This window comes from Pseudonaja textilis, chromosome 3 (genome assembly GCF_049901715.1).
Source record: "Pseudonaja textilis isolate UNSWEBS1 chromosome 3, rPseTex1.2, whole genome shotgun sequence".
Lineage (NCBI taxonomy): Eukaryota > Metazoa > Chordata > Lepidosauria > Squamata > Elapidae > Pseudonaja > Pseudonaja textilis.
Window position 1 is genome coordinate 94,731,088 of NC_141992.1, and position 21,074 is coordinate 94,752,161.

General features: G+C 35.6%; 1 protein-coding gene across 2 annotated transcripts in view; it reads right to left on the reverse strand.

The window, feature by feature from the left end:
- The window catches only part of HMCN1 (hemicentin 1), a 253,333-nt gene that overhangs the window by 32,254 nt on the left and 200,005 nt on the right, over positions 1-21,074 (reverse strand). For both annotated transcript variants that reach the window (XM_087930424.1, XM_026703203.2), the window contains exons 68-83: positions 17,290-17,565; positions 16,725-16,921; positions 16,548-16,629; positions 12,912-13,048; positions 11,821-11,962; positions 10,912-11,056; positions 9,938-10,065; positions 8,964-9,114; positions 7,077-7,198; positions 6,374-6,538; positions 5,784-5,891; positions 5,113-5,250; positions 4,576-4,710; positions 3,817-4,086; positions 1,814-1,995; positions 238-451 (exon numbers count right to left, since the gene is read on the reverse strand). In XM_087930424.1, coding sequence (XP_087786550.1) covers positions 238-451; positions 1,814-1,995; positions 3,817-4,086; positions 4,576-4,710; positions 5,113-5,250; positions 5,784-5,891; positions 6,374-6,538; positions 7,077-7,198; positions 8,964-9,114; positions 9,938-10,065; positions 10,912-11,056; positions 11,821-11,962; positions 12,912-13,048; positions 16,548-16,629; positions 16,725-16,921; positions 17,290-17,565 — 2,592 coding nt within the window. The remainder of the gene's footprint in view (positions 1-237; positions 452-1,813; positions 1,996-3,816; positions 4,087-4,575; positions 4,711-5,112; positions 5,251-5,783; positions 5,892-6,373; positions 6,539-7,076; positions 7,199-8,963; positions 9,115-9,937; positions 10,066-10,911; positions 11,057-11,820; positions 11,963-12,911; positions 13,049-16,547; positions 16,630-16,724; positions 16,922-17,289; positions 17,566-21,074) is intronic.

Consider the following 21,074-nt stretch of genomic DNA (forward strand, 5'->3'; position numbering starts at 1 on the left):
GTACTCTGTTATTGACTGAGCTGAGCTGAGTTGGTTGAATTTAATTAGTTGAATGTGCTCTCATGCAATTACGTGTGCATTCTATACAGTATACTTCAGATTTGCAGATGGAGAAAAGAAAACCAAAGGCTATCTTGACAATGTGTGTGGGAGGGGATGCTTTTCAATCTGAAAGACTATGGCTCTACATCTAATTTTACAGCCTCCCATTTACTATAGTTTCCTGGATGAACTCACCTGGGATAATATTATTGTTAAATGTCCATCTAATGTTGGGTACAGGAACTCCTGTCGCTTTACAAGTTAATTGCAATTGTTCTCCTTTGTTTAAAGCTACATCTCCAGGGAGTTCAGTAAAAGCTGGGAGCATGTAAACCGTTAAACTGACAGTGTGGGTGTCCTCACCAGCCACATTGCTAGCAATACAGGTGTAGCTCCCAGAATCTTCCAGCTAAACAGAGAAGGAAAACAATTCCATATTCATATGAAACAAAAGGCAAAATCCCAAAAACATAATAGCTATTTGTACTAAGGGGAGAACCTCAGAAGATATTTTAATAATATTGGTAGGTGGATTTGAATCAGCCAATTGAACATTAGCAGCAACATGTGTCATTATGATTTTTAGCACTTCCCCATTCCCACCCCCCCACCCCAATAATTGCATCCAAGTAGTAGAGCATTATAAAGAATTTAGGTATTCAACATGGCATATGTTGGGGGGAAATGCAACAGAATATTGTACTCCTTTCTCACCAAATTTCCACTTCTTATCATTATGTAATGATATTATGTAAGTTGTGGTTATTTTCGATAAATACTTTTTATTTAGTTTTTTAAAATTATTTTATTGTGTTAAAATGTTTTTATTATTTTAATTGCAGTATATTGTTTTTCAGTTATAAGTTGCAGGAATCATTGATTGAGATGGGCAGCTGTACAAAATTGAATAAATAAGTATTTGCATAAAATGTTGGATAACAAATATATGGCTGTGGTGTTTGCATGATTACATCACTATAGGTATCATTTGGGCATCACTGTAGATTACTATTCACAGTGGTGCTACTGCAGTGAGTGCATTCCTACTCCCACACCATTCAAAGGGTGTTTGTCCCAAATTGTATAGCTAAAGGACAATTTGGGATGAACACCTTGTGAATGCAGTGGGAGTAGGGATGGATTCCCAGAGAGAGAATTGCAGACTATAGGAACCAGGAGCACTACTCAGGTGACCCCGAGGACACGGATAAATCTCCAAGTGCTTCAACGACCCTCTAAAAGGATGCAAATGTCCAGCTGTCTGCAAGGAATATAAATCCTTCCATTCCCCACTATCTTGTCAGGGCTGAAGAAGCTTCTTGGATAAGAAGTGAAACATATTCAAAGAAAAAGAACAAGAAAGTCCAGTCCAGTTGCCTCCTGAAAAAACACTTTTGGGACAATCATGATCTGGATGACTGAGAATCTCTACAGACTTGCAGGAAGTGCAGTTCTTGCATGAAAAGAAAATTGGATCAGATTATTTTTATACCATAAAGCTGAACAGACTGGAAATGTCAGTTGAAAGGATAATTAGGTGTACATAGATAAATAAACTGTTAACCATTTGCATTCAATTATCTGTTTTTCAGTGCATGTTTATTTCCCCCCTGCTATTTTCCCCCCTGCTTCCCACCTTCTGCCTTATAAAAAGTTATCCATTGGAAAAGGGAAATATATAGTACTGTACATCTTTGATGACCAAGACAATAAAGGCAGTCCTGATGCTCACTCCCATCCTTCCTAAGCATGCTGTTTAACTGAGACTTACCTTAGCATTCTCTATAATGAAGTCTTTGTATGGTTCAGATCTTTGCTCAGCTGAAAGGCTTGCATCATCTTTCCTCCAGATCACTGAGGGTGCTGGCATTCCATCAGCAATACAAGATAGAACTGCTTGTGAATTTTCAACAACCGTATAGTGGTTCTCAGCTGCATGGATCTTTGGTGGGACTGGGAGAAGTATTTTATTTAACAAACAAAATATTTAATTTTGATTAAAATTAGACATTTTGTATATGGATGTGAACATGCATCATCACAAAAGAGTCTTCAATATCTTTTAATAGATATTTGTACAGATGGTGACTGGGAATGATTTGTCTAATTTGAAGAAAGCAAAACTATTGGAAATGCTGTCTAAACATTCTAGGCGTTTTAATCCAACTCATCTGGATGGCTAAAGAAGGCTGAAATATAGCCCAGTATTCTACAGAAATATGAGAGAAGTTATCACAACACTGGAAAAAATGTAATTTGGACAGGGAAATTTGGGAACTAGCAAACATTTGCCAATAAACCCTTAAATTATGTAGGCAATAAGATTAGCTTGAGTTCATCAGTATGCAGTGTTAAGAGATCACACCTAGTATTCTGCCACAAATAAAGAATTCCACGCTTTTATAATATACCAAAATATAGGTTTTAATTTTAACATTATTGTGTTCAGGAGAAATATCCTAGAGTGCTTTATATTAATTATATAAATTTATTTTCTTAAGTTTTCGTGGGTACTTACATGTATGGCATTCAGCTTTGTTCGGGTATTTTCCCACGTCATTGTAGTTGTGCTTTTAAAGTTGTAGCAACGTTTCGGCAGAATCTCATCTGCCATCATCAGGCTTCTGTAGAGGCCTTGATGATGGCAGATGAGATTCTGCCAAAACGTTGCTACAACTTTAAAAGCACAACTACAATGACGTGGGAAAATACCTGAACAAAGCTGAATGCCATATATATAAATTTTAATCTAGTATAATATTATTTTTCTACTGTTCCTACACTTTTTTAGGGGAATGGGGAGAAACGTGCAGATGATCAAGATGGGATGGGATGTTAGCCAACAAAGCAGGCCTAGCCAACCCATAAGATAAAGCATCTTGGCTCTTGTAAGGAGATTGATGGAATCTAAGGACTAATTGATTTGCATAAATATTCAAACTTTTGGTCTAAATATTGCATGTTTTTATTGATGTAGGATCCCAAGGTAGCAGTCTCTTTCTCATCCTTTTCAGAATTAGACTGAAATCTGGATTCAGTGCAGGAAATCAACTAATACATCATTGTGTATTTTCTATCCTACTGGCATAAGATTAGGTATAATGTCTAGAATGAAGCTGCTCTAAGGTGAACATTGGTTTTATTTATTTTTTTAATCTCCAGATAGAAAAATTGAGCAGGATCCATTCCTCTCTTTGTTGCTTCTCCCATGTCTCCACTTTGGGTTTCCTTCTAGTAGGCCTACACCTCAGGTCTGCAATCTTGCAGCTCTATGACTTACAGAATGGTCCACAATGGATGCTGGGCTACATTGTGTACCCGTGAGCATACTGTGCCACTGGTTAAATCATTGAATTCTAATTGAACATCTTCATATTTCACGTGACTGTCACTGCAGGTTCATTAGACATCAGTGGCGTGGATTACTGCCATTGCTCATTGTTGCTGGTGGTTTTAAGGCAGGAATATTCTGATCTTTCTTTTCTTAGCTATGTAAGCACAAAATATGTTAAAGGTTCAGCCAGCTCTAACTGATCCTATCCTCTTTTTTTGTAGATTTTTTTTTTTTTAGGGTGATTTGGTTCCATACAGATCACACTAGAGTTCCACTCGTTATTTTCAGGGTAAGTTTAATACTCTGCAATAATAGCCTGTTCATTAAACTGCTAATTATATGTTTACCTGTGGAATGAAAAATTAAAAGCTGGCCAGTATTTTGGCTTCCTCAAGGTTGAAAAAATAAATTCAAGTTTCCCAGGTTTTAATTTTACTTACCAAGGACAGTGAGTTCTATACTGGAACTGCTGGATCCAGCCACATTAGTAGCATTGCAAATATAATGTCCAGTATCTGTAGGCTGAACAAAGGCAATATGCAAACCTCCTGTGTTGAGAACCCGTCGCCGCACGGACTCTGTGATTATCTGTCCATTTTTTTGCCAGGCAATCACAGGAAACGGGTAGCCTTCGGCTTCACACAACAGGGTGACAGGATTATCCACAACAACCACATATTCTGTGGGGTGTGCTTTGATCACTGGAAGGACTGAAAAGTCATTGCTCAATTGAATTTTTGGCAAAAAAAAGACCCCACCCTAAGTAACTTTACATATATATACTGCATGCACTTTTATGTATACATTTCCCCTCATTATTGACTTATTTGAAATATCATTTTATGAAATATCATTTATCATTTTATTCCTGGCAAACCATTTTAAATATCTGATGTTTTCAAGGAATGAATTAGACATCCTGTAGACCAAAAGATTCCACTTTTAAAGATTTCCTTGGCCTGGTATCCATCTGAGAGTCAATATTGGATTGGTAGCCTATTCTGTGTGATAATTGTTTATTTCCCAGTATGATGAGCTCAGCCATACATTTTCCCCCTTTCCTTCATTAGCTTCTAAAATGATACATCTCTTTGGAACAGTTTCTAACCAAGGTTCAGTGAAAAGCACTTTCACTTCGTGTCTAGTGTTTTCTATAGTGGCATCAAATAACAAAGTTGTGGGCTAGGTATAAAACTTACCTTGAACTTTTAATTTGATCTTCCCAAGAGCAGTGCCTGCTGGATTCTGAGCAACACACATGTAAGTTCCAGCATCTTCAACAGCAGCTTTAGAAATATGAAGGCTGCCATTGGGAAGCATTGTATGCCTATTTCCTAAAATATATATAGGGTGTTTTAGAAAAGTCAGAAAGAAGGAGCAAGTTAAATCCTAAACAAGATATATGAGGAATCAGAAAACGAAATAAAGTTTGAATAAGAAGACATATTGACAATTTTCAGATTTTTTTTTTAAAAAAGACCAAAAATAGGGAAGAGTTTAAACTGCACATCAATATCCTTGGAAAGATTAATAGAGAACATTCTGATGCTTTGTCTGCTATGGCAGCCAGATAGTGAAGGAACTCAAAACATGTCCATAATTTACAGAAATGCCTCTGGCTCATCAAAGTTACCTATCCCATGTTGTAGAATACAGAATGTAACACAGATTCCCTTTCAATTACATGTTGCTCATTGCTCTGAAGGGAATTGAAAATTATGATCAAAACAAAATACCTGTTGTAATAACACTGACCCCTTCCTTCTGCCATGATAGTACAGGATGAGGTGTGCCGAATGCTTCACAGGGCAGGAGAACTGGGTTGTTCAGAATAACATCTAATGCTCCCGTTTGCACTCGTATGGTTGGTGGTTCTAACAGGAGCACACAAAAAAGAGATAGTTAATGACCTAAGAACTCCTTATTGCTTCCTCTATATAAATCATTTTCAGGGTATAATTTTTTTCTGAGTGCTTCTACCAGACTAAAACCATGAAACTATAAATTGCAGAACTTAACTACCCAACATCCCACAACTATCAACATAAAACTTTTTTTATTATTTTCAAGATTTCAAGGATTTAATAATAAATTAAAATTATAAACTAAGAGCAAATCTGAAACATTTAATCACAGGATTTTAGGTGGAAGAATTTTCCTCTGCAATATAGAAAGCTGGAAATCAGGGGACAGGTTTAATTAAGAATTATGTCTTTGATATGTTTATTTATAAATCTTGTTGGGATTTACATGGAAAGAATAAAGAATACCCATGCAGTTTGGTAATACAGATCTGCTAGGGTCATTCAATTTTCTGTTCTGAATGTGTTGAAAGTTATTAGATTTATAGTTGTGTGGGGGAAAAAATCTACAAAGAAGGTAAGAAACATACAAGTTCCCACCTCACCCTGAACATGAAGGGTGATGTGTTTATAAGCAGATCCAGCAGCATTCCATGCAGTGCAAGCATATTTTCCTGCATGGTCTAATTGAGCAGCACTTATATCAATAGCACCTAAAAAGAAGAAATGAGAAACTTCCATTGATTATATTAAACAGTGATTAGTGACCATTGGCAATTCTCAGGCAGTTCTGATACAATTCCAGGAAAAATAAAACCAGTGTAAGCTTTCTAAATCAGTGCTTGGAGCCTGGACTAGAAGATTGATGTTTTTTAATCTTCTCTATTCTGCATTACATCTAAATTGAAAGATTTTATACTATATCACATCTGAATTGGACAGCATAAGTTATCATAATTCCAAGATGAGGATCATCATAGACTGGCAATGATTGAAGGGATATATCAAGAGTTTAGCTATTGCAGCAGAACTTGAGTGAAATATATTTCTGACAAAACATCCTATTTTATGCAGCAGGAAGAGTTGCAAAGCTATAATTCTCCACTTTCTTTGACATTTTTTTTCCCACTGCAACACTTCCACCATCTCAACATATCTCTGTTCTGCTATATACTGTTTTCATGGCATGCACAACCTGAAGACAGAATTCTGAAGCCATTTCCTCGAGAAGGAAGCTTCATTCCATTCTTGGTCCAAAGGATTGAAGGCACTGGAACACCTGATGCTGTGCAGGGGATTATTATGGGGGATGACTTGGTTACTAATAGATCTGTAACTTCATCGGCTATGGATGGTGGCACTAAAGTAAATAAAGACAAATGTCAATATTAATCATCTGTATTGTGATGATGTCTCCTTGGTTGACCTACAATTGCCAGAACACTAAAGAATATACCATATTACAATACTAACATATTTGTGTTTGAATAAATTTATAGTTTAAGAAAAACATACGGATCTCCTTGTTTTTTTTAAAAAAAATGCAAAATGATTAATAACATTTTATGGAATGCATTAATTAGTGACTAAAATATGTGATATGAACAAAGCCAATATTAAAATAATATAAAGATCTACAATACAATACAATACAATGTTCATAATGGAATTATATTGATTGGATGGATTTTTGTAAAAGAAAAGATTTGCAACAGAATGGATTCGCAAATCCCAGAGTCCAGCATCGACAGCTTTCCATTTAGCAATCCATTCAGCTTTCCATATTTTTTATTTTTTTAGATCTGATTTTCTTCATTAAAATAAAGTTCTCCTACTGAAACTTCCTGGTAGATCAGCTTTAAATTTTACAAGAACATTTTCCAACATTAGTATTATACCTTCTACCATGAGGCTAATGGTCCTTTGATCTTTGCCTGCTTCATTGGTTACTACACACTCATAGAGTCCAGTGTCTTCTACAGTAGGAGAAAGGATTACTAGTGAACCTGAAGACAAAAGCCTGGAAGAAAGCACAAAAATAATTATTACACTTCACCACAGTGTTCGTCCCAGGAGATATAATTCAGATATTGAGATTAACAAAAGAGCAGTAGAAACATAGATTTCAGGCATTATCTTCTTATAGATTTTTTTGCTTGAGGGAAACAAAGATTCCCACTAATTTATTTTTGTGTGTGTGAATCAAATTGAGATGATAGGCTTGGATATTTGACTTCCAGAGAGTCTCTTCAGAATACATAGTTAATGAGAGTTTTGTTCTTCTAAGAAAGCATGAAAAACAAGAAGCAAAAAAGGGTTTCTGATCCTAATTCTGTTTTTCAACCTGGTTCCAGCAACTGGCAAAACCCTGCATAGTTTCTTTTGATAAGGTAGAAATAAAAGAATTGTCATCATCACACTGAAGTAGATGAAGGCTTTCCTTCTCTCCTCCCTCAATGGCTGCTACAGGGTTAGAGCCTTTATTGACGATCTGCTGTGTTTGCTGCCAAAGCCAGTTCTTTGGCAGCCCTGGATTTGATGGGGGCAGTTAGGAATGACCGAAGATAACTTTTGGATACTTGTGGACCCACCTGGAAGGGGAAATCTTGAAGACTGCAACTATTTGAGAGGGGGCAGCTGTAAAATCAAGGACCTTTTCTCCTGACTTGCAGATGTCTTGGTAAGCAAGCCCAGGACTTTTAACTTTCACTTTTTGAACTTTTGCTTTCCCTTTTTATTTTTAAAATGTTAATTGGCTGGCTGAATGCTGCTTTATTTCAACCCCCTGCTGGACTCTGTCTGCTCTTTCACAAGGCTTTCCTTTCTGAAGGACATCCTATTCCACCTAAACTATGTCCAACAAATACTTTCTAAATATTTTCTGCAAGAAGAAAGGAAGATTCCATACTCTTCTCAACTACATCAATTTATCCAGACAAGACCTGCTTGCTTGGGATTCAAACAGGGAAACAGAAGCAGGATCTGTTAATTTATAGTATTTGATTTTGGCATCCAAGGAGAGAGATGTTAACACACACATTCATAATCCTTTTTTTAAAGGAGTAAGACTGTTGGCTGTTTAACAAGACAGTTAATGAGAATATTGCTAAAATCTTAGACAGGCCTATGGTAGCAAAGTAATATTTATGAAACGTTCATTGCAATTGCATGACCTAAGTGACAGGTGATTTAATTCCTACATAAAATCTGTGGAAACTATAAGTCTCCATTCTCCAAAAATTAAGGCAATAGGCAATTCTGCCTCTTTTTCCCCTTAAGACACCATTATAGTTCTGATGCTGCCATAAGCAAAGAAAAAAGGAATAGTTCTCTAGTCTCCATGGGAATTTTGCAGCCAGGAAAAATTGATAATCCAGGAAAGAAAGAAAGAAAGAAAGAAAGAAAGAAAGAAAGAAAGAAAGAAAGAAAGAAAGAAAGAAAGAAAGAAAGAAAGGAAAGAAATTTTTATAGTGAGATAGATAGATAGATAGATAGATAGATAGATAGATAGATAGATAGATAGATAGATAGACAGACAGACAGACAGACATATTGCAATACTATGGATGTGATGAACAACAAGGAGAGTATTTTTCAAAGTGGCTAAGAAGAAGCCCCTACTGAGTGAACCAAATAAAAAGTACAGATTTGCCCTCTGTGTCTCTGAAAAATAGGTTCCCCCACAACTTATGGGATGGAAGAGTAGGTTTTTATTCTTTTTAAAGCACAACATGCAATCAGTGCTCTGTATTCATACAAACAAATAAAACCCCCTTTTTTTGTACCTGAATGAGTTCTGATCCAAATTGAGAACATGCCCATTCTTCTTCCAGGTTATGGCTGGCTTAGGAATCCCTGTAGTTTCACAGGCTAGTGTGGTTTGTATATTTACAGATACTGTGACATTGACAGGTCCTGGAGCAATATATGGAGGAACTAGGGGGAGGGGGAAGAAGACCATTGGTCTTTAGCAAACGAGGGATGGAAAATAGAGCACAGTTTCTCATAGCAGATATAGATCAAATAAAACTCCCCCAACTCACTCCTTAGTGATCCAGTGTAAGTTCATGTATCTTCAGGGACAGTGCAGGTTTCATATAGACATCACCCATTCTAATCAATGGTGGGATTCAGCCAGTTCACGCCACTTTGGGAGAATCAGTTGTTAACTCTCTGAGCAGTTTGGTGAACTGGTTGTTGGAAGAAATCCTTAGGGCAGAGAACCGGTTGTTAAATTATTTGAATCCCACCACTGATTCTAATCCAACCCTTACTAATGTCCAATTAATTAACTAACTAGACAAAAGAGGATATTTTATGTATGTGTTTCTTTGTTTACTTATTTAAATTTTATGCCACCCATAAAATAATAAAATAATTTTATAATTTTAATAATTTTATGGCTTATAGGTAATAAAACAAATAGAAAAATAATTAAAATATTAAAACTAATTAAATATTAGTTTTAATAATTAAATATTTAATTAAATATTAATTACATATTTAAATATTAATTAATCAATATTTAATTCAATATTAAAACAGATTAACTTTTTTTAAAAAATAGATAAAAACCAAAACTAAGAGAGGAATGGCATGGGGAGGAGGTTTACTTATCCTTTCAGTAAGTAGTAATTACTGCATTATGGTCCAGCATGGAAGAGAAAATAGGATTATATGGGTCCTGTTTAGCATTCTTAGTTTAAGCCTATTCCATTTCTCCAGTGGTACTTTTTTGTCTGAAAAAAGGCATATTTACCGTGGACCTGAAGATCAATTCGCTTACGCTCAGTGCCAGCCACATTGGTTGCCATACAAAGGTATCTCCCAGTGTCAGTAACTTGGGTTGAATGTATATGAAGGGATCCATTTCCTAATAGGGAATATCTAAAGTAAAACACAAGGAATTTAACACATTCTCAGTGCAGACACAAATATTTTTTTTCTTATTCACACAACCATTTTTCCTCTGTCCTGTGTTTTATTAGAGACTCCATTAAAGAATTAATAGTAAAAACATGTAAATGAAAGAAGCAGAAAACATATATTTGTGGTTGATTCTCTGGTTCACAACAAGACTCTGCTTTTACACTAACCCAAACCTTAATCTACAGAATTTTGAATGTATAAATATAATGACAGGGATAGTTTTTTTATGTGCAGCCATCTCTACAAAGTTGTGCTTAGATGTGAGTTGGCAATATTGTGAATCCACAGAAATGTCTTATTTACTGGTCAAAGCAAATAGAATATCTAAGTCATTTTGCGGGATTTTAGAAAAAGAAGCTAATAGTCAGATCTAAATCAATTATCTCTATATTCTTACTAAGGTACCTGTACATGGACAAATTTATAGTCATTAACAGACACACTTGCCAGGCTGTCGAGTAAAATCCATCAAATCCAATTGTTTTAAAACTCTGTTCTATCCACTTGAACATAGCAAGTTCAGTCAATGAAATCAATTTTCCCAACATAATATATACATTAAAATAAATATGCAGAAGGTACCACACAGAGGTGGTATTCTGCAGGTTCTGACCAGTTCTGGAGAACTGGTAGCAGAAATTTAGAGTAGTTTGAAGAACTGGCAAATACCACTTCTGACTGGAGATTTTACAGTATCCTTCTCCTGCCACGCCCACCAAGCCACGCTTACAGAACCAGTAGTAAAAAAAATTGAATCCCCCCCACTGGTACCACAGAATGACTATTCAGGAAATCAGTGTTTACCTGACATTGTTTCCAGCTAAAAGGACTCCATCTTTTCTCCATGAAAGTCTTGGGGCTGGAACACCTTCCACAACACACTCCAAGATAGCAGACATATTAATATTCACAATCATAGTCTGAGAACCATTTTTGATTGAAGGAGGAACTATGCAAAAGAAGATTCCCAGAAAAAATTAGGATCAGGCAAAAATCAGGAAATTAATTTAAAATTGAATGAACTCTTGCCTTTCACTTGAAGTGAGATTTTGTTTCATCCCAAAATATGGTCCGTAGATTTTAACTGTATAAAATTGACCTTTAGGCTGTAAAAAGCTGGAGAACCACTAAATGCACTAGAGCAATACAGAAACCATAATTCTTGTTGCCAGTGGTAAATATTTGCAATGCAGGTACAGCAATGACAAATATTTCTGTGTTTGTTTTATTTAAAACAAAAATGCATGTCATAAAATGTAAATTCCTGTTTAGCTTTCTTGTGAACAACCTACTGAAAATGTACAATTATGTTTTTACTGTGCTAATTTTAAATCAGTTTTTTATTCAATAAGGCTGATTTCTAGATAAGCCTGTATTGGATAAAAAAAACACAAATCCATATTATTTTAAATTTTTCTAAGTGTTCTCTTACCAAAGGACACACCACTATGTAAAATTTAAAAATGAAAATTGGAGAACATCCTTTTTGAACAGCAAGCATATCTTTACAATTTATAAAAACTGCTTTAACTATCAAAATTAAAATAATGCATTTTTAATCAAAATAGAAAAAAAACTTAGGGAACTTTCTTCCACCAAGAAATAAACAGACGAAAGATCACAAAACTTGTTTCTTTGAGAAGTCTAATATTTTGAACACTCACTCATGGAAATATCCCACAAAGATTATATAGATTTATCTTCTTTTCTTACCATTGACAGCCAACACAAACTTTCTTGTGGTTCGGCCTGCAACATTACTTGCAACACAGGTGTAGCTTGCTGCATCGTTTAAGTCTGCATTGTTGATTTGCAAATATCTTCCACTGGATAAAATGCGAATTCGGGGTGTGGCCTGAGAATAAGATTTTCAAAACTGAATCTCTTTTCAATAACAGACAAAAATATTTTATTTTATTTACACTAGAAAGCAATAGTGTTTAGAAATGGGAGACAATATTGGTAAAGATTACTACTTATTTGTTTGTTGGTTTGCTTAATTTATAATCCATGTTTCTTCTAAAAGCTCAAGATTACTTTCAAAGCAATCTCTATTTTATACTTTATACCCAGTATACAGAGTATATACAATACTGAGTTTACACAACTAAGAGAGGATTTGAACCTGGGTTCTTCTAGTCGTACTTCAGCATCTTAATGGAAGGATAGTAAACCTGAATTCAATGAGTTGAATGTTAGAAACATAGAAACCTGATCACAGAAAAAAATCTAGTAGTCCATCAAATTTGCCCTTTGATTTTATTTGTTGTTTTCTTTTAAATTAATTAATTATTAATTATTATTAATTATTATTTTTATATATTATTTTATTTTAAAATTGTTGTTGGATGAATTTTGAATGTTGACAGTATGCCATCAGCAGCACCACAAATGGCTACAATTAGTGTTGAGAACCTATGCATAAAATGGATATCAAGGTACAAATATCCATTCAATGTTCATGTGAATTTCCCACCATGTTCTTTTGCTGTATTATGCTATTTTTTCCTTGATAGGTGAGCATATTTCCCAGAAAAGAATGGATCCTCCATTAAACTATTTCAATATTCCTGCAAAGAGCACATTATAAACTTATGCACAGGTGCAATGCTAAAGAATACATACTAAGGGGTCAAGTGGCTCCAGCCTACAAACATTGAGCTAGCTGTGTGTACACTCTTATGGAAACATGTCACATGTGCCTTACAAGCTAAATCTTCCACTCTATGTACAATTTCAGTACCTAAACAAAGTCTACTTCACCAATTAAGATAAATCACAGACAAAAGACGTAGAGAATATACCTCCAAAATTTCTCCATCTTTGAGCCATATAAGCACAGGAGGAGGGACTGCATCTGATTTGCACTCCAGTATAACCTGCTGGTTCTGTAGCACACTAAAATTTTGAGAATTGCTTGTGCCAGCAATATTTGGGGGAACTGCCAAAGGAAAATATAAATAGCATAATAAGTGTAAACATTTCCCTTACATAGAGGGGCACTGACATAATTTGATTAGCTCTGGACATAACCATTTGTCAGTCTCAAAACAAATAACATTTCTTAGGCAGTCATTAAAACATAGATGATTTCTGGGAATGAAGTCCACACATCTTAGAGAGATAAATTATCTGAAACCAATCAGTTTGATTCTTATTTGCTGCATACTGTATGCTGAAGCCAGCACTATGGTGATTACTCCCTTTAGTAAAAATTAATCATCCCTATATTTTTAAATATTTTCTACCATATAATCCTTATTAACTTTAAGATAGCTACCTCTCTTGAATTACTATTTCCTTTGTCAGAAAACTGTCTTCCAAAATATTTGTGCTTAATATTTTCTGATTTATAAATTTCCTGTAACATAGGAAAAAGACTGATTAAAAAGTATTTATAATGCTTACTGATTTTGTTACTTTTATTGGTTTATCTACCCACTAACTTTTACTGAAATTATTTTACATTATTCACTATTGCCATATTAGTTCTGTTTCTGTCTTGTTTACAGTTCTACATTAAATTAATACAATATTAAACATTTTTATAACAATCATATAATTCCCAAGTTCAAAAAATTGCTTTACGTGCAACGTCCTCTTCTAGAGATAAATAAATCATTTAAGCAACAAAAGTTGTTTCTATTAGTCCTTCATACAATGCTCTTTAGAAATGTTAAAAATGGTATAAAAATTGTTTCTCTTCCTTGTGGTTGAAACAAAATAAGCTTTCTATGAAACCCCCATGCAATATGTATTCAGTTTTTTCATAGTTCCTCAATTATAGTCTTGAAAGCTTTAGGTGAACTAATGCTGAAAAATATCTTGAACCATACATTCTACATCTTTGTCTGAAAGCTTTAAATCTGGAAAAGTACATCAATAAATTATGATATATGATATCCAATACATCTAATCCTGTAGTCCTCAAATTAGTCTATTCTAGTCTGTAAATATCTGTATATCTTAAAAATTTCTGATATCAAGCTCAATTTTCAGAGCAGGATCATATGCTGCCAGCGATCTGACTGATGTCTGAGACTTAGCACAGATATTAGTCAAATATAAACAAGAAAATTATTGGAAAATTTGGATTTGGAAATAGCCAGTTGTACACTATTTACTGTTAATCTACATTTTGATTTTGCTGCCATTACTGAAACAGATTAACACAGCAGCTTTCACAAACAGGTAAAGCTCTTTCTGACAGTGTCTTCCAGTCTCAAAAGCTGATTGCTACTCCATTATTTTTCTAATTTTTACAAGTTCAAGAGTGTATGTTCTATATAAGTCTTTCTTCTATAACCAATGACAAAATGACACTCTGTGATCATTAACTAGCAAATGCCATATATCCATCAATTTATAATAAAAAACAGGTATACTTTAGTACAAGTAACAATGTACTGCTGAATCAAAAATATACACATGCACGCATACATATACAGAAGCATGAGGCTGGATATAAGTTTGTCTCTGCTCACATTCATTTTCAGTGAGGAATGAAACCATTGGGAAGCTCTCTTTAGTTTCCCTATGTCCCACTTCCATGCTGTCCAAGATATCTTAATCTTCATGGACAATGTGAAAGGAATGGCAGATAGTTCTGAAATCTATGAATCAAGTCCAATTACTTTGACATATGCCTAGTAATATTCAGAACTTCAGTGAGGTGTGGAGGTGAGTCCAGGCTGGCCAAGTCGACCCACAAAACCTCCGCTCACAAGATGTCCTTCTGCAGAACCTTGCAAAGGGCCAGCAGCTTCCTAACATGAACAGGAGTTGCAGTGCATGGGCCAGAAGTACCCCCTGAGAAATGGTCCCTGGGTTTCAACCAACTGGAAGCTGCTGAATAGACCAAGATCTGAAATGGTGTGGACCATCAATACTAGTCCTACTTGTTTTAAATCTGGAGGCGGGGAATCATGGCTGAACCTAAGAAGAAGGTTTGGGACTTAGATATTCAGGAAGACCTGAACTTCCACATCTCTCATACAAAAGTTGTTCTGTCGTCCTGGATACCCAATTATTATATAGCATTTTGTATGTTCCACATAGAAGGCACTTCTCTCTAACATAGATCTAATATAGATCTCTCCCTACTAGCATGCATAGATACTGTCCCTGCTAGGGTGATATCTGATCAATATGCTAATCTCCCATATGAAGATGAATTATGTATTTGTTTAAATATAGAGGTTGTGTTTGTTTCACACATCCTTTGAAAGTGCCCACTGTACTCACACTGGAGATCAGAACTCATACTCTCCTACTTCAGTCTGATATACTCCATTCATGATGAGAAAAGTGAGATGTGACAATATTCAGGAGTTTCAAAGCAGTAACAACATTTTTTAAGAGCTTTAACTTGTAGAAACTGTTTAGTCCCTTCAATAAATGTTAATTTTATAGGGTTTCCTCTTTTTATAAATGGAGGTATTTTTATATATGCTTGTATTAATGGTCTGCTGTAGTTTACATTGTACGACTTGATCTGGGACTGTAAATAAATCAATAATCTAATCCTGTAACATTAGATATTAAGCAGAAAAGGTAATGTCAGCCTACACAGTGAGTGAACTTACAGTTGATGCTGTATAAGTGAAAGTGGTAAATAGTTGTATTTTCTTGAGCCCAAGAATAGATAGAGGTGGGCAGTATGCTAGAGAAACAAAGAGATTAATCATAGAGAGAAAATAGTTACTTAAGAATAAGAATATTGCAATGACAATGAGGACCGCAATAGTTAAAGCATTGTGAAATTTATAGTTGTGAAAGCTTGTCATTAAGAAAAAAACAAAACAAAAACCTTTTGATTATGGATTTTGATTGTGGTTATGAGGAGTTTTTTGGACTGTAAGAGCAGTCAGCCAACCAACCAATCATTCAATCAATCCCACATCAAGTAAAGACTGATTGCTGCCTTGGGATAATAATCAGCAAGCAGAAACTCATATATTGTGCTTGTGCAATGTGGAGGCAAGAAGAAGAAATGGAAGGAAGTGGATAAGATGGATAGATGGGGTCAAGGAGATTATTGGAATGCCTTTGAAAAAGATACTAGCTTGTTGTCAAAGACGTGTTGAGATGGTAAGAATTGAGAATAAGAATGAACCTGATTTGATGAACCTAACTTTGAAAAAAAATGGAGATAAAGCCAAGCATAAAAATCTATGTGAAAGTGAACTTAAACATTTAATTCTCCATGTCTATTTTACAGTGTGCTATATATGAAACAGGTATATAAAGGCAGCATAATTAAAAATATGTGATAGAACAACTTTCCTCAACTTGGGCACAGATCTATAGAATTTTTACCAATGATCATGCTGATTAGGGAATTCTGGGAATTCAGATTCACACATATGGAGCTTCCTTGGGTTAGAAAGCCTGTATAGGAAAATTTGGCAATTCTTCATATTTATCCAAATTAATATTACCATGTACTCTCACTAAATATTCTTTGTCATCATCTCCTGCAGGGCTAGAAGCCAAACATGTATATCTTCCAGTATCTTCTACCTAAAAGATAACCAATCTTAGTTAGAAATAAAACTGAACTAAGTTGAAACAGTTGAAATGGCTGTAAAAAAATTAAATAGCTATCTTTCAGCTACCTGAGCACTGGATATTCTGAAGACCTGTCCTCCCCTTAGGACATGAACAGACTCTGTTTGAGGCAGTGGGCGTCCATCCTTCATCCACGTTAGCTTGGGGATTGGAATCCCATCGGAGATACAGAGGAGCTCAAGAGGATTATTAATCACTGTAGAAATTTCTTCTGGGTTATCTGATTTATTAATATGAGGGGGTTCTGCAAAAAGATACCCATAATGTCATCCTCAAAAAAGAAAACAAAACACCACACCCTGACAATTTACAAGAGAGTTATGAGAGAAAACAGAAAATAAATATCCCTTAGATATTACCTACCTTTTGCATCCAGATGATGGCATTTTAAACAATCAACAAAAAGATAATAATTTAGTACACGATAACCATTCTAAACAGTCATTATGGTAGCTTTAGTTATATAGCAGGCTGACAAACAATAGATTCAAATCAAAGTTTACCAGGACCAAATCACTAATATCGTACAGTTCCTATTCTTGGTTTAGTAAAACATTATGATAGTTTCTGGATGATCTGACCATTAATTAGTTGTAAATAGATAATTCTTACCTAGCACTTTCAGAGTAAAGTGTTGGTTATCTTCCCCAGCTTCATTAGATGCTATACAGGTATATCTACCTGAATCATTAATCTCTGAGTTTAATATACGAAGACCCATTTTTTGATTTTCAAAAGCCACATGAAGGTTTCTGCTTAAAGTCTGACCATCTTTCAGCCATGATATTGTCGGTGTTGGTATTCCATTAGCCAAACACATCAAAGATACGGGATTGCCTTTTAGTACAGTTAGTTCTGTTTCTCCACCATTGTCGATGCTTGGGGGTACTGGAAGGAAGCAAACCCATGGAGGATGTAAAAAATATTTTTAGTTTATGAAACAACAAACTAATTTCATATCAGAAAATGTATTAATATATTTCAATATTATAACTCCAGGTGGTTAAGAATAAAATTGTCAGCTGAGATATAAAAAAAAAACCCAAACACCATAACCATCAGTAGAAACATTCCATAGGCTCTGCTATACTTCTGCTATACTTCTTAAACTCATGTCCAATGAAAGAACTAAGTCTTCAAGGTCTTTCAAAAGTATTGCATTGTGGAGAATCTGGGCAAAGATGTTCCAAAGAACAGGTGCTAAGACAAAATAGGCTTTCTCCTGGATGCTGCAAGCTGCCACTGTTTAATTTTGGACCCATAGCAGGCCTCTCTTGCCAGATCTGATAGGACACAATCAAGGAGAAGCAGTCCTCCAAAGAATCCAGCCCCATGCCATGAAGGGCTTTATAGCATTTAGAATTGAATCTGGAAGCACAGTGGCAACCAATGCATCTAGTAGACCAAACATATAGTAAGCTCTGGGTGCATATAACTCCCCACCCCTCTGCATTTTGAACCAGCTGCAGTTTCCAGATGCTCTTCAATGGAAGCTCCATATAAAGTACACTGCTCAAAAAACTAAAGGGAACACAAAAATAAGACATCCTAGATCTGAATGAATGAAATATTCTTATTAAATACTTTGTTCATTACATAGTTGAATGTGCTGACAACAAAATCACACAAAAATTATCAATGGAAATCAAATTTAAGAACCCATGGAGGTCTGGATTTGGACTTACACTCAAAATTAAAGTGGAAAAAACACTACAGGCTGATCCAACTTTGATGTAATGTTCTTAAAATAAGTCAAAATGAGGCTCAGTAGTGTGTGTGGCCTCCACGTGCTTGTATGACCTCCCTACAACGCCTGGGCATGTTCCTGATGAGGTGGCAGATGGTCTCCCAAGGGATCTCCTCCCACACCTGCACTAAAGCAAGGGGTCTGAGAACCTCATCTCGGTACCTAATGGCAGTCAGGCTACCTCTGGCGAGCACATGGAGAGCTGTGCAGTCCCCTAAAGAAATGCCACCAGTTGCAGTGCTGCAGCGGGGTGGGGAGAGAAGAGCAAGCTCTGCTATCTCATCCCCAATCTGCGTGTTTGGAGGCCCCGGTAGGGGCACGTAGACCCTGGAGGGGAAGACGAAGGTGTGAGGAAGCCCGAGAAGAAGTTTGACAGCGGCGGCTGTTGACAGCTTCGAGGGAGACCTCATTTGCTCCGATGTGTGAGTGATTGGCCATCTCAATGGCAGACTGAAGTTGCAGCACTTTAGCCCAATGAGGAAGATACCAGAGCACGAACAGCGCTTTTGTCATCAATTGATGGATTGAACTTGGAGTGAAGGAGGTGGAAAGTGAAAGTCAAGGAGAGAAATGGCAGAGAGAGACGGCAGAACTGTGAGTCTTAAATAAGAGAACGGAAGTCTGAAGGGAAATGGCGATCCAGCGGTGAAAGCAAGAAACTCTTAAGACAGAGATCAAAGCCGATTTAGTTGATTAAAGATTGACTGGTGTCTTGGACCTGTTCTGAAAAATTCGGAGTTGATTTAGACTGATTATCTAGGAATTTGGAGCTTAATCTGATGGATTTGTGACTTGTAAAAGAACAGTGGGGAAAAAAGTAAGAGACAGGACTAAACCCAAGAACGGAAGTGACACTTTGAGATTATACAGAGAGAAGAGAAGCTGATGTAACAGACTGTGACTAAACAAAACGTGAACAGACAAGGTGATTGAATATTACTGGACTTCTTTTTATAGAGTATAATTAACGAAATAACATTTTGATTAAGGTTTGATTGAATGCATTAAGAATTTAAAAGTTTAAATGATATGAAACTGTGAAAACTGGTGAAATACTATTTTGATGATTATTGATTGATTGATTGATTACTAACAGCTAATTAAATAAGTCAGGTCATATATATAAGAAATGGAATATAGAATTGTTTAAAGGAAACTGAACTTTACAGTTAAAGATAAAGAATATAGTTGATATACCATAATATAGTAATATAAAATAGTTGTATAAGAACAAGTTACAGCAAGTATATTTTAGGATATTATAATATACTCTTTTTCCCTTTTTTCTTTCATTTTGATATTATCCTTCCTGCCATCTCTTTAGCTCTCTCCCTTCTTTATCTTCTTTAATTTTGGTGGTTCAGTTAGTTTCAGATTCTATAAAAGATTGAATCAAAACTGAATAATTTAGAATATAAAGATATTTATATTCTAAGGGAAACTACTGAATAGAACTAATAACAAAAGAAAAATTAAACAGTGAATGGTAAAGTGGGAAGATATCTACAATAAAGTTAGGAATATGACCAGTACTACAACAGTGAACCTGAAAGGGGAAAAAACGATGTCTGGTTCATCAATGTCCATTGCATCTCCAGCGGACCAAAAAACAATAGAAGGAATGTTGAATATGGAAAAGATGAGCAACTCGGCCAACATGCAGACGATGCAAGCAACATTAACAGCTATTCAGGAAACAATGCTTAAAATGCAGGAGAAAATGGTTAATAATGAAACAGATATGAAGACGGAAATGGGAGAAATGAAGGGTAAGATTCAAAATTTAGAGGAGAAGATGGGAACAATCCAACAGACACTGGAGAAGAATGAACAAAGAATAAAGAATATAGAAACTAAAGCTGAACAAACAGATAAGAGATTGAAAGGGATGGATAGGAAAGTAATAGAGATGAACAGAGACTTAGAAGACTCGATTATCCATCTCGAAATGGAACGTGCAGCATTCTATTTGAGGTTCCAAAATGTATTGGAATCCAGAGATGAAGACCTGGGAGACATAATGTCCCACTTAATAGCAGAGGCATTGCAAAGGGACCAGCAGGAAATAGTGAAAGAATTTGATGTGGTCTACTGAATCCATACAAACTATGCCAGATGAAACAAGCTGCCTAGAGAGGTCCACATCAGGTTCGCTAGAAAAAATGTAAGAGACATTGTATATAGAATCACAAAGGATGAGCCGATGGTGTATAAAGAAAAAGAGATTACAACCTTGAAACAAATTCCGAAGCGGGTAAAAGAGTTGAGGAAGGACTACAGAACTCTGGTGATACTACTGAATAAACAAAACTTCTGGTTCTGATGGCTGGTCCCTGAAGGAATGCTGGCGACGTGGCAAGAAAGAAGAGTAAAAATTGATAGTATTGAAAAGGTGCAAGAACTTTATGATCAGTTGATGGAAACAGAGGAAGAGGAGAGCAGTAAAGAAGAGTCAGAAAGCAAGAGTCAGGAGGACCAGCAAGAAGATCAGCAACAGGGAATACACAAAATGGACCAAGAAGAGAGAGGTAAAGAAAAGAGAGAATACCCAAGGAGAGAAGACTAAGAACAAGACTCCAAAGAGAAGCAAGAACAAACAGAAGATTTAGGTAGACTCAGAATAAACAATGGAAGAAGAGATTAAATTACT